The sequence below is a fragment of the Lacerta agilis genome, chromosome 15, assembly GCF_009819535.1.
Source record: "Lacerta agilis isolate rLacAgi1 chromosome 15, rLacAgi1.pri, whole genome shotgun sequence".
Classification (NCBI taxonomy): Eukaryota; Metazoa; Chordata; class Lepidosauria; order Squamata; family Lacertidae; genus Lacerta; species Lacerta agilis.
This window is the reverse complement of record NC_046326.1, coordinates 32,293,046-32,306,862: the sequence shown is the minus strand read 5'-3', so window position 1 is coordinate 32,306,862 and position 13,817 is coordinate 32,293,046. Positions and strand designations below refer to the sequence as shown.

The following is a 13,817-nucleotide window of genomic DNA, read 5'->3' as shown; positions in this document are numbered from 1 at the left end:
TATGAGCTTTGTGTTTACGAGATAATGAGCAAACTAGGGACCTTGAGAATGTGGCATAGAACAATTGAGTTCTAACTTAAAGAGCACTTGGATAAGCTCTGAAAGTTATTTGTTTGCTCGTTACAAATGAAGCACAAGATATGTGTAAATGTTACCTCTTCTATAACTGTATATATTTTCTTTTTTAAACAGAGCTCAACAAAAACCCAGTGGAAGGATTTTCAGCAGGTTTAATAGATGACAATGATCTATATCGATGGGAAGTTCTTATTATTGGTCCACCAGATACACTGTAGTAAGTATCCCTAGCTGTTTAACTAAAATACCTGCTTGATTAAGCAACTAATATTTTGATAACTAGCTTCTTCTGCCCTCTCAAGACTGATTTGATATGGGGCGGGGAATTAAATATTGGTATAAAATGTATGTATTTGAAATCTGGGTTATCCTGGATTACAGTAATTCTATCCTAAATCTAATGGGGATAACTTGTAATACTGTGTTTGTAAGAAGTAAAACTAGCTACCTGTTTCAGTCTCCAAGTAGATAATATTCTTTCTCCCTGCAGGGCACAAGGAAAGACTTGCACTATGAATAACTGACTGAAAGCAAAACTATAGCAAGACCTAGATAAAAGCTTCCCCTTAAGACTTTGGAGGGAGTGAAGGATAAATGTTTTGAACAGGGCAAGCTTTTCTCTTTTTTTTGGTTCATGAAGTTTAAGACCTAAATAAATTATCTTATTTTATCTTCTTTTACTTAAAGTAAAGTATACACATATAAAACAGACATTTCCCCCAAACAAGTATCCAACAAGCACCAATAAACAAAGCTCAGGACCAGAGAAAAGGTTTTGACAACAACAATAGCATGGCAGCTGGCTAACATAATATTATTCTAATTTTGGGTCTCTTATAGAAGACAATTGCCATTACCATATTCCTCAGGTGGAGGTACTTAAGGCATCATAAGGCAGATTGAGGTGGCAATCTTAAACACACTTATTATGAAGTAAGCTGTGTTGAGCACAGTGGGATTTACTTCTGAGTAAACATGCCTAGGATTGCACTACAAAATAAAAAATTCCTTCCAGTAGCACCTTAGAGACCAACTACGGTAAGTTTGTTCTTGGTATGAGCTTTCGTGTGCATGCACACTTCTTCTGAAACAGAAGTCTCCAGACCCTTATATATAGTGAGAGAGTGAGGAGGGGTATTACTCAGAAGGGTGGTGGGAATGGGTGATTGGTTGATAGGTGTGGAAAACCTGTTGGCGACTGTTAATGACTGTCAGTTTGCAAGTAAAAACTGGACATGTACCATGATGTATGAGGCTTGGGGGCTTCCATTGCAAGATGATGATCTCTGTTCATTTTTGAGAGCAGGGGTCCCCAAACTAAGGCCCGGGGGCCGGATGTGGCCCAATCGCCTTCTAAATCTGGCCCGCGGACAGTCTGGGAATCGGCGTATTTTTACATGAGTAGAATGTGTCCTTTTATTTAAAATGCATCTCTGGCTTATTTGTGGGGCCTGCCTGGTGTTTTTACATGAGTAAAATGTGTGCTTTTATTTAAAATGCATCTCTGGGTTATTTGTGGGGCATAGGAATTCGTTCATTTTTTTTCAAAATATAGACCGGCCCCCACAAGGTCTGAGAGACAGTGGACCGGCCCCCTGCTGAAAAAGTTTGCTGACCCCTGTTTGAGAGTATCTACTTGTGCTACACTAGAGTCAAGAGTTGTTTGACAGGGCAAGTGGGTTGTGTTCCTTCTGCTGTTTGGAGGCAGGAAACACTGAAGCTTGCATCATTTACACACAACTCTATGTGTAAATTGCTGGGAGACATCCCTAGGACCTTAAGGCATATAATGCAGTAACTTTGCTAGAGCTAAGCAGGTACAGTGGACGCTCAGGTTGCGAACGTGATCCATGTGGGAGGCATGTTTGCAACCCGCAGCATTCACAATCTGTGCCGCTGCGCACGCGTGTGATGCAATTCGGCGCTTCTGCGCATGCACAAAGCGCCGAAACCAGAAGTAACCCGGGCCGGTACTTCTGGGTTTGGCACAGAGCACAACCCGAAAAGACGTAACCCGCAGCAGCCGTAACATGAGGTATGACTGTATTGGGACTGGCCAGTGCTTGATGGGAGACTGCTTGGTGGGCATCACACTGGCTACCCTTGCCACTCACTTGAGTTCATGGAAGGAAAGTGGAACATCATAAATACACATTTTTCCTTGCAGAGTAGGTGGTAGCGCAACCAGCAAAATAGAGCCCCTCCTGAGGATCTTGGGGACCATATTGTATGCTCTGATCTGAATAATTTGGTTTGCTTAGGGTGGTCTTTGTTCCATCTTTGGCTACAAAAACAGCCTTAAAGCTTTAAATGTAACTTCTCAAGTAAAAAATTCTGAGAAATTATGTGCTTATGACCATTTGTGAAATAGAAGGTGGCAGATGAATCACTTTCTGCTTGTTGGCATATTAATTAGAATAAATGCTGGGTATACAAATGGCAAGGCCTGGAAAAATATCTGGTGTCTGTTAGCATGGGCACCTAGAAAGAAGTGTGATACTGTTGCCTAGGAAATTAAAATATTTCTCTAGTCGTGCTCCTGATGTAAAAGAGAGCCAGAAAAATAAGGCTACTTTCTTGAACAGGTGCTAGCTGCAAATGGCATTGATTATGTGAAACTGCATGTTTTGCCACTATTCCTATTTAATATGTTCAAGTTCACACATCTGTCCTAATGTTAACACCTGCCTCATACAAAACGCCATTTTAGGCACAGAGCCAACAAGCTGGCTTACTCATTAAATAGATATGATGGTGAAACGTGTATGTGGATCTGCAACACTTACTTGGGAACAAATGTTTGCCAGTCCTGCACCCACAGAAACCTGAAAGCTTTTTTTATTCCCCTTTAGTGAAAGTTTCTTTTTTCTTTTTTAAATATTTTTTATTAAACTTTCACTTTAAACAATAAACAATAATTTCCAATATACGCCTACTAGTCTCTTTCCCTACCGCTCTGCCGAGCTTATGACTTCCCTCCATCCAGCCAACAAGTTTTCCCTTTTCAAATCTATATCACACAGTTTAATCTTACATTATAAAGTCCATGTCATAGGATTTATTTAAATCCTGCTAGTGTCTTCAAACTTCTACAGTTATTATTTATATAGTCAATGAATTTTCTCCAACCTCTTTGGAATTTTAGTTTGTCCTGGTTTCGGACTCTGCAGGTCAGTTTTGCCAGTTCCGCATAATCCATCATCTTCATCTGCCGCTCCTCCATCACCCTTTAGTGAAAGTTTCAATCTGCGTATGGTCTTTTCCTCTAGAAGGTGTTCAGATGTCTTCTGTTCTAGTCGGTGTTCAAATCCATACCTACAAGATGGGTTCCAGTGTAACTAAATATACGTGTCCCCTTCTCTTTCTGCTTTTCTACCTTAGGGATATCTATCAGAATTTATTGTGCTTTAGCTAAACCACAATTTCAAAAATTGGGACAGGTGGGAGGCAGGGGATAGAGTTGTACTGTAGAGGTGCTTCTCCCTTCTTTCTACCCCATCCCAATCTTTTTATTATTATTGTTGTTGTTGTTGTTGTTGATGATGTGCTTTGTTAATGCCAACATACCCCTAACAACAAAAGAGCAAAGTAGAACAAATAGCTGAGGGTTGTGAATAATCACTTTAAAAATTTGCCTTTTCAGTTGATAGGGCAACCCGCAGCGATCGTATCTAGAGGTATGACTGTGTAAGCGAATCCCATTTAAAATTCAGTGAGACTTACTTCAATTGGCTTTGCCACACATGACACAAATCTGATTTTTAAACTAGCAAGCCCTAGGCTAAATGCATTATGGTTCTCTAGTACTTCCTCTTGAAATTGTAGACTTGACCCATTGAGCCATTCACTAAAAAGAAGTAGGAAGAAGTTTAAGGAATTGATTAAATAAGTTTTTCTTAAATAGTGGGTTGGGCCCCAACATTCGCCTCGGGCTACTTTCAGGTGGGCCACAGTCTGCACAGTGCCTCCTTGCTTGCCTACCTTGCCCCATAGCCTTTTGTTTGGACCAGTGCCGGCACCAGTGATTCCTTGGATGCTGAGTAAAAGTGGCTGGACAACAGAAAAGTGGGTGTAGGAAGGTATCCCTCTTCTGAGTGGAAAGGGCTAGATGAGGTGCTCAAAAGAAAGAAAGTGAGATAAAGGGGTCATTTTTGTTAATAATAAATAAATAAATAAAACTGGGAATAGAAAAGAAAGTTGTTGTAGAAGGAAGTAGTGCATATAAAATGACCATGGAGGAGAGGTGTAAGAAACCTGAAGTAGGGTTTTTTGGGGGGCAGGAGGGGGAATAAAGTACTGGTTGAATGTGAAAGGAGACGAAGAAGTAGTTACAGGACATGGGTAAAAAAATACTTTTGTGGTTCTGCTGAAGTTTTATTCTGGAGGATGCAGTATGTGTGGGGGGGAAATAATTATTTGTTCTATGTTACTTTATGTATTGCATTCATCAACTTTTGCAATAACCTTTACTGACTCGAAAAAGGCAACTATCTGTACTGCTGAAGACATTTTTTATTCTGTACCTAGATATTATTATTGACAATAAATAAAACTATACAAAAATTACTTTTGAGTGGCAAGTGCATAGAGGTTGGGGAAGAGATGAAAGAGAGTCTTCTTCATGTAATACTCTGGTTCAGCAGATTCTCCCTAAAATGAGGAGTGTGGGCCACAATACCTCCAGAGCAAATGCCCATTCTTGGCTTGGGGAAAGGGTGAGCTTTAGGACTCCCTGCCCCAAAGAAAACACTGTGGCAAACAACTGAGAAATTTCCAGAGTTTTATTAGACATTGGTAATTGCTGACTGATAGTGCCAAATTCTGCCTTCATCTGCAACCATTTTATGACAGGCTCTGATGCACCACCACCTTTTTCTGACTGGTGAGCCTCAGAATTTTTCAGTTGTCTCAAGTGAACTCTGGGTGTAAAAGGTTTGAGAACCCCTGGAATAGATAATAATCCTGAGATATATTCTGGGAAATTGATCCTGAAGCACCAGAATAGGCATTACTGGGGGAAATGCACATCTCGCTCAGGCATTTAATAAATAACCATTCTTAGTAATGCTCCAAAGTGGTGTACTAGGATCTGATGACTGCTTAAATTCAAAGCAATGGTGAACTTAAATCGCTTGAAACTTTTAAATGCAGTGACTGAAAATTCTTCTTTTTTTCCAGTGAAGGCGGCGTCTTCAAAGCTCACCTTACTTTCCCAAAGGACTATCCACTCAGGCCGCCAAAAATGAAGTTTATCACAGAAATATGGCATCCAAATGGTAAGACACTGATGTCATGTGTAAAGTGTGGTGTTCTGTCTTGCATCTGGAATGAATATGAATTAAGTTGAGAGCCGTAATTTTGGATAATGGGAAATTATTAGGAAGGAATGTAAATATTTGGGTTCAGGAAAAAATACTTTCGCTGGTGTCTGTGTCTTTCGTTTAACTGTAGGTATGATTTATTGGCCACGGGTGATATACAACATAAACTACCTCTCAAGATTGTTGTGAAAATACATGCATACCACCTTTAGCTCCTTGGAGGAAATGTGGGATATAAATGCAGCAAGAAAATTATTAAAATATTGGTTAGGTATCATCCATGTGACAGTTGGGTGATTAGGCTCTCAGTACACTGCTTGCATGCAGTCTAATATAGAAAATTAGGTAGTATTTTAAATTTGAAGTGTGGAGACTGGAATTTTAAGCCTCATCTGACTCTGGATAACTTAAAGTTTCCTTGGATTATTTAGTTTTCATTTATTAAAATAATTCATATTTTATGCCTTTTATTTTGAAAAGAAATCCCAAAGTGATCCACAAACAAAACAACTAAATATCACAACAAAACAACTAAATAAAACCAAGTTAAAATGTCAGCCACAGAAGCCAGGAGTGCCAGGAGCCAGTATTTATGGTCAAAGAAATGCCTTGAGTACATTTTCCATTTTCAGTGGAAACTGAGATCATCTCACAAGGTAGATGCCACCTTGGAGAAAGCTGTTTTCCGTTCTCAGTGGAGAAAGCTGTTTTCCTCTCCACTGTAAGATATACATCTGCACTCTGTGAAACAATGAATAGGGCCTCCTTCACAGATCACTGGGACCTGTTTTAGTATTAGCCTCTGTTCCCCATTTTTAAAATGGAAATAATTGTGTATTGGCTTACACAGCAGTTGCTATAGTCAACTAACGGCATACTTCTGCTGGTGTATTTTGAAGATAAAGATAATTAGCAGTGGTGAATTGCAGTTTCCAGGGTAGCTGGTGGATCCATATGTTGTGAATGTAAGCAGAGCCCTACTGGATTGGACCAAAGGTCCATCTGTTTCAGCTTGCCCTTCCCAAGAGCCAGACAGATGCTTCCACAAACAGGGCATGAACATCATTGGTAATCATTGATAGGTCTACCCTCCCCTATCTGATATTCATCACCACATCTTTGGGAAGCAAATTCCATATATTAAATAGTTGTGAATCCTATTGTCAAGTCGACCGAATCTTGCTCACTATTAACACTTGTACTCCATGTTTCTGACAAATATTCATATTAATGTTATCCTTAATAGTTGGGTGGAATTGATGGCCATAGTAGAGTATAAAACTATCCAGCAGCCTCACTACTTTGCTTTTCACTGTTATCTGAAGACAGGACTTCTGCTACAATGTTAAGGCTCTGAAATTCTATTTTTCTTCTTCTTCTTGGTAGTTGATAAAAATGGTGATGTCTGTATTTCCATCCTTCATGAGCCTGGTGAAGACAAATATGGCTACGAGAAACCTGAAGAACGCTGGCTTCCCATCCATACTGTGGAAACCATAATGATTAGTGTAATTTCTATGCTGGCAGATCCCAACGGTGACTCTCCTGCTAACGTTGATGCAGCGGTATGACTTGCAGCTTGTAAATAAATCTATTCCCAGCATTGCTGTGAAATACCATGGAATGGTTTCACGGCACGCAGCTCTGTCCCCTTAAGATGACTTTTTAGTAATAAAAGGGACAGGAGTTGAACAAAAGTAATGTGGTCATGGTATAATTTCAAGTGTAATAGGAGTTTCTCCCTATTTTGCTGTCCATATTCAGAGGCGAACAGCATCTCTGGATTTTTTTTAAATAAGAAAAGATTACAAATATGGCTGCTTAACTGTGTGAACAAGCTTCCTCTCAATGACAGGCATGTATGTAGTAAATACACTTATTACATGATAGTTGTCCAGTTGGTTATTTATGTGTACCTACCCTTTCCTGCTCATCTTGTGTGCTCAGGTTGAGAAGAGTTCCTACTTGATTGATACACCACTGCATATAGTGGAGTATCACTTCTGTTTAGGTTCTTTGTCTTAGAAAGAGCTGCATACCTTTAAACCTCTGGCTGAACTTATACAAGCATGGAATATGGTATCTAATTTTCCATGAGTTTGGAGTGTTTCCTGGTACTGCCAAATTGGACTTGAAAATGTAGCCTGTGGCCTTGTGAATTCTTGAAATAGAAGGAAGTGTTTCAGGAACTGTGGTTTCAATATTCTGCTTTGATCCTGGAATGTCTTGATAAGTGGAAAGAGCAGGATGATTGATTATGCAGATCTGATTAACTTACTCAAGATGCAGGATTTGGCACAGAATTTTGATTCTTCTAGCTTAGAATACATATAACCCTGATTCAGGCTTCAGAATGGATGGCTTGTATACTGTCAATCAAAGATCAATGGATAAGTTCTCATTTAAAAAAACAAAACTGAATCCCAGGTAGCACTTGCTGAAGTTTCATATTTAAATTACAAATGTTGATTACTTTTATTGCCAAGTATTTTATAGCACTCTTCATGGGTTTTAGAGGAAATGAAAAAATAATGAAGTTACTTGTGGTAGGTTGAAGAATCATTTGAAATCTGGATTTTAATTTACAGAAAGAATGGAGGGAAGATAGAAATGGAGAATTCAAAAGGAAAGTTGCCCGCTGTGTAAGAAAAAGCCAAGAGACTGCTTTTGAGTGACACTTAATTCAGCAGCTAGTAGCTTCACTTTTTTTCAGGGTAAGTAGGGTTAAAAAAAAAAAAGTTTGGAAAATTCCATTTTGCATTGGAAAATCCAGAAAGTGGTTGTTACATGTTGAATGCTCAAGGCAGTGAGGTAAGTATTCACGTTCTACAAGTGTGTATTTCCTCTCTCTCTCTTACTTCTGCATTTATTCAGCAGATAAGATTTTGTTTTTCCTTTATTGCTAGGAGATAGTTCTTTAATGTTCAGGCCAGATTACTTTATTATATTTATATATCGTACTATTTTCATATTTTACACACACACATCACAATTCTCCCGCTCCAGTCACAAAAGGCTCCTAAAACTGAAATTAGAGCACCATTTCTTCTTTAAACAAAGTTTATATACTGACTGTTGGAGGGAGAACCCTCTAAGTAGTTTACAACATTATAAAACATTAAAACAATTAAAAACAAATATGAAAAATAATCAAAAGGTGATAAAAACCAGTAGTGGCTGAAAAGAAAACACATGTAACTGCCACGTGTCTGGATAGCCTTGGCTAAACAAACATGTTCTAAACCTTGCATACAGCACTGGAGTTTTGGTACACATGATAGAACACTGTCCATAGCCCCAGTCCATGAAAAATCCAAGCAAGAGCCCAAGTGGTATAGTTTGCTGTGCGAACCCAGTCTAAATCCCTGCTCAGCAACAGAAGCTACCGGGGTAACCTGCCTCCTGTGCTGTGGAAATAAGGGGTGCTGAGGGAGAGGACCATGTATTGTCACACTTCCCTTCCTTTGAGGGAAGAGTGGGATTTTTTTAAAATTGCAGCTCCACAAGCTCTGGCTGAGTGTACAAGGAGCAGAACCAGACAACGCTATGGCTTAGGTATTGGATCCCAAACCTGGGGCCTGTACCTGTTTCAGAAGTTGTTTAAAATACAAATAAATGTCAAAGACTAGCCCAGGTACTTGGAGATAGTTACAAAACCTGAGAATAGGAAGGGCAGCCTTCTAGCTTTTTGTTTCACCAAAGACAAAGTACTGGTGTTGGGGGCTCGGTGAACAGGTGTGGAACACTAAGCAGGACTGGACACTACTGATATCTCCATGCAACACCTGGTTATAAGTAAAGTTATAACTCTTATCCTGCCCCTGCCCCCGGCAAAAAAAAGTAGTTGTGTCTAGAAAACGTCAGCTTTTCAGCAGAAGCCTATTTGCCTAATATAACTCCAGTAGTACACTCCAAAGCTAAGCCATCCTGCATGAGTGGAACATGTTTTGCTTAATAATTTGTGCCAGAGTTGTAAAACATTAGTCTCTGTTGCTTGTATGTATCTCTGTAGCACTTGTGGTTACTGCTGATGGTAATCCTGCAACTGATGATTTCCAAAGAATCTTGGTGTTGCCAGCTGAAAACTAAACATGCAGCTTTTGATGTATGTATATGAGAACTAGCTGTTTTTGGTAACTAGGCTTCTGCTTGTCTGTGTTGGCACATATGCCCCTCACCCCAGTTGTTGAACTTTGCACTTGGCTTTATTAAATGTTGAGTTAGTCCCCTTTTATGATTCCCTCAAACACTCCATTGGGTATGGGGTGGTCATGTGGTTACAGCCTTAACAGGACACTCATATCTCTAATTTTGGGTTTGCTTCTCAGTTATGCAATCAGTGAGAAACTTATTGGGCAGTAAGCTTCCAAATGCAGGGATATCTTAGCTGAGTTGTGTGGCCTGTACAAAAAAGCAATCCCACCCGTTGCACTTTGTAGAGGACTACTGCATGTGCCATATAAATGCCTGTGACTTTTGCCTGTAATGAATCTTTTACTGCAGGCAGATTTCCTCTCTGCAGCTGGCACGTTATTGCCATTTTGGCACAGTATATTGTACTGCTACTCCCACTTACTATTGATGCTTTTGGGATGCTTAATTTTAGTAGCTGCTGAGGGAAAAAGAAACCCTACTAGTATTGTAGCTGAGTTGGTTTGACAACTAAGGTTATAGTGTTCTTGGTCTCAGCAAGTGAGCCCTGAAGCCCTGATACTTCAGCTCCCATTGCTCTTGCTGTAAATAAGTAAGATGCCTTTAATTGGGCAACAACCTGCTCAAAGTATACAAACTTGTAAGTTTCACAGAAATATTTAATGAGAATAATGGGAAGTAGCACCTAAAGGACACTGATGTAAAGAACAGACTCTCCTACACACTCATTTGGTAGATGGAGCAATCTTTTTGAGTGAGCTGTTCCTGTCAGAATTGGCTAAAAACATGCGTGGCTGAATACAACTTTGCTGAAAACACAGGTTTTTCAGTGATGTATGTAGGTCTTTTGTAACATGAACATTCTGATGTATTTCACCAGGGCAGTGCTGCCAACTTGATGTGCCCCTCAACATGTTTTTTAAAAAGTATTTTTATTAAAGACTTTCTTGATTTACAAAGATGTGTGCAATGTCTCTCTCGTATTTTTTTCCATGTGACATTTTTACACAACATGTTTGTTTTTTAAATGGGGCTTGCAGAAGATCAAACCGTAGTTTTTAGTTTAGGAAATGGCAGTTAAAGTTCATTTGAATCTCTGTAAAATATTTAAATACAGAAGATGCTCAATGTGTTAGTATTCTAGTTGTGTGCTCCCTGTAGGACTGGCCTCTGGAAAGCAACCCTAGAGCAAACCGAACTGGGGCTCTGAACAGCAGTTCAGATGCTGGTACTGAGAGTTCTCATATCAGCCTATCTTGGAAGCACTTGCTACAGAGAACTTTCTTTTTTGGTCTGCTGCAGCCTGTCATTTGATGATGCCATGAAGACTAGATCTTGTTTGGCTGATGGTTCTTTGTTTTTGCCTTTGTAGGTCTCCAATTGAGGAACATGGCACTGTTTTTCCTGCACTCTATCCACCTAATGCTGGACTTCTGTTTATACCAAGTTGGCAGACACTGGCTGGAACTGGGCTGCAATAAAACATGCCAGTTATTAATGCTGACAAAGAGCCTAACAAGTGCCAACAAGGATTTGCGCATTTTGAAAACTAATGGAACTGCTTTAACCTTCAGGAAGAATTGTAAAGATGTGTACATAGCACAACATGATCCGGATAATATATACTGTTCATGTACATCCACAAATACACATTGTACCAAATAATGCTGTCTTGTAGTTAGAATAAGAATCGTGTAAATTCTAAAGATTTTTAGCAGGTTTTCCATTTTTCTCTTCTCCCCCCCCCCCTGGTTTTCCCTATGAGTCTTTAAAATTTCTCATGAAGCATGTCAGTCTAAAACAAATTAGGATTCAAAAATTCCGTTTTAACTTTTTCTTTTCAGCCATTGAAGATTCATTAAAATCTCTCACTTTAATAAAGTTTAATACCTTTGTAATGCTGTCCCTTCCCCCTTACCTTTTTCAGATTACATAAATACAACACAGATCTATTACTTGATTCTAATGATGACTTGAGCACTGTCATCAGGAGGTGCAGTTCCTTCCCTTGCATTATGACCCAGCTGTGCTCATCTCTTGGCTTGGATGTAGCAATAAGATTTTACAGCTGTGGAGCACCCTTGAGCCTGTTATCTTTCCCAAAAGGGTTGAGAGCATTTGTTTTGGAAGTGGTCAGCTAAGTATGTTAGCCCAATATAGGATGAACTGCTTTCTTTTGATTTCTTGCCTGGTTTGAAGTTGGATAAATAAAAGCATGCAGAGCTGTAGGCTTTCAAGTGAGTTCTGGTTTTGCTATCAAATGCTATTTCCCTTTCCCTCTTCTTCCTCTTTCCCCCTCTTTATATTTCTTTGCCTTTTGATCTCCTGCAGGTTTTCCTCACTTAATGTATAAAGACAAATTGCGATGTATATTTTCATGTAACTTGATTTTGGAATTCTGTCACCTTCTGTAGTGAGTTCTTCCAAAATATAAATTTTTCCAATAGCTTGGTGTCAAGTTGGCTGTTATGCAGTATAAAAAATGAGAGCACATTTTCAGAGAGCGTTAAGCATGATGATGTTGATAGCCAATGGACAACAACTGCTTGAGACTTCATCAAAAGGTGACTCGTATTCTTGGAAACTGACTTCTAAGGAGTTCAGTGAACCTCCATGGAAAGTGACTGTAAACTGATAATGCAGAAGACAGAAAAAAATGCATTGAATTTTGCGTTGGTTGAAATCCTGAGTGGTTGTTCCTTTGGAAATTAGCTGTTCACATAAGCCAAAGTTGGACAAGTATAATATTCAGCTGTAGACAGACTGGGGATTAATTTGCAAACAGGTCATACGCAACCATGGTTATTTTATTTACCAGGATTTTCCTGGGGAGAGTAAATGGGGAAAGAGATGTGGGCTGGTATTTTGATGCTAACTGTACGGACACTTAAAAAAAAAAAAGCATGCCTGAGGAGCACTGATTCCACAATCAACACCCATCCAGCAGCACCCTTTGATATGAAGGAGGAATAAAATGACCATACTGATGGAGGTTGTGTGTGTGGCACCATTGCAGAGGCCCTTCTCAATGGCAAAACTCCAAGCAACAATGGCCTTATGCTCTGGGCCAATGTAATCTCTCCTCATTCAAGGCATTTAATCTTGCAATGTTATATTCACTGTAGGATTTAGTTGTAGGCTTCTTTGGTCTTTTTGTTCTGCAGCAATTTGTATCTGCTGTTTACAGCAGTGCTTCAAAGGAGTGGCTGGAGGCAAATTGCTTGCTTTAATTCTGAATCCACAAAGGAATAGCAGCAGCCTCCCTATGGTATAATGTGGGGGCAGGTGGCACTTAGGCCGAGTTACATGACACGTACGGAAAAAGTACACACAGGTCCCTAGTAGTGCTGCATCATGCATTTGCCCCTGCAGTTCATGACAAAACATACTAACTGCCCTCATTTTACAGTGGCAGTACAGCCTCTAATGCCATGTAAATATTCTTCTGGTAGAAGGAAACATTCGTTAACATAGCAGAGGGACTGAGTTGAATGGGTCTTCTGTGGCTTTTTGTTGTTGAACACAGTTAATTGCATTGGGTTTGAATGGATGGATCCAAACTAATTCTGTGCTATGTGCTTGTAAAGCAACCTTTAAGCAAAAGCACTTTTGTAAGCAGTGGGCCAGACCTGCCTGCTTTCAGGGCTACCATTTCAAACAAAAGGAATTATGGGGAAGTGAGGGGGAACATACGGTAGGTTTCAGAAAGGAAAATAGTGTACCAGTTATGAATGCCAGGGGAATCACCATTGGTACCTGCCAATTAGAAGAAACAACAAATCCTGAAATAGAGGTAGGGAGTTCTTGCCTCTGGATTTTCTTTAAAAGCAGCAATGTTTTGTCCCATTTGTCTGGGTACATGCAACAGCATAAAGTTACTCTAAGCCGCCGTGAATTAGAAATGGTACTTAATTAAGTGCTCTCTCTTTTTAGCTAGACAGATGTATTTGCTGCTTCTGAGCTGTTTAGTACCCAGACACAATAGCTGGATTTAGACAATTGCTCAAACAAGAACCAAATTTGTTTGGCTCCTGCTGAGGTGGGGGGAAGAGAGTCCTTGCCAGCCAGCTGGCTAGCATTTGTGCTCTTCTGCTTGCGTAAGACATTTGGGGGGGCCGGGGGGTGGTTGTCTTACATTTTGGCCATCTATTCCATAATTAAAATATGAAGGGAAATATCCTAGTGTTTCTAGGGCAGCTATTGTGATCCAAAAGGCGGCCAGCTGGATGTGGAATAATAAGGTCTCCCAACTTGCGTCTACACAAA

The 13,817-nt window shown here is 39.8% G+C and overlaps 1 protein-coding gene across 2 annotated transcripts in view; it reads left to right on the top strand.

Annotated features, from left to right (window-relative positions):
• Window positions 1-11,997, top strand: part of UBE2G1 (ubiquitin conjugating enzyme E2 G1) — a 33,134-nt gene extending 21,137 nt beyond the window's left edge. The window contains exons 2-7 of one of the 2 annotated variants that reach the window (XM_033171474.1): window positions 193-295; window positions 5,257-5,354; window positions 6,786-6,964; window positions 7,988-8,113; window positions 9,412-9,504; window positions 10,924-11,997. In XM_033171474.1, the coding sequence (XP_033027365.1) occupies window positions 193-295; window positions 5,257-5,354; window positions 6,786-6,964; window positions 7,988-8,074 (467 nt within the window). In that variant the 3' untranslated portion in view covers window positions 8,075-8,113; window positions 9,412-9,504; window positions 10,924-11,997. The remainder of the gene's footprint in view (window positions 1-192; window positions 296-5,256; window positions 5,355-6,785; window positions 6,965-7,987; window positions 8,114-9,411; window positions 9,505-10,923) is intronic. The other variant, XM_033171476.1, reaches the window with a different exon arrangement.
• The last annotated feature ends 1,820 nt before the right edge of the window (window positions 11,998-13,817 follow it).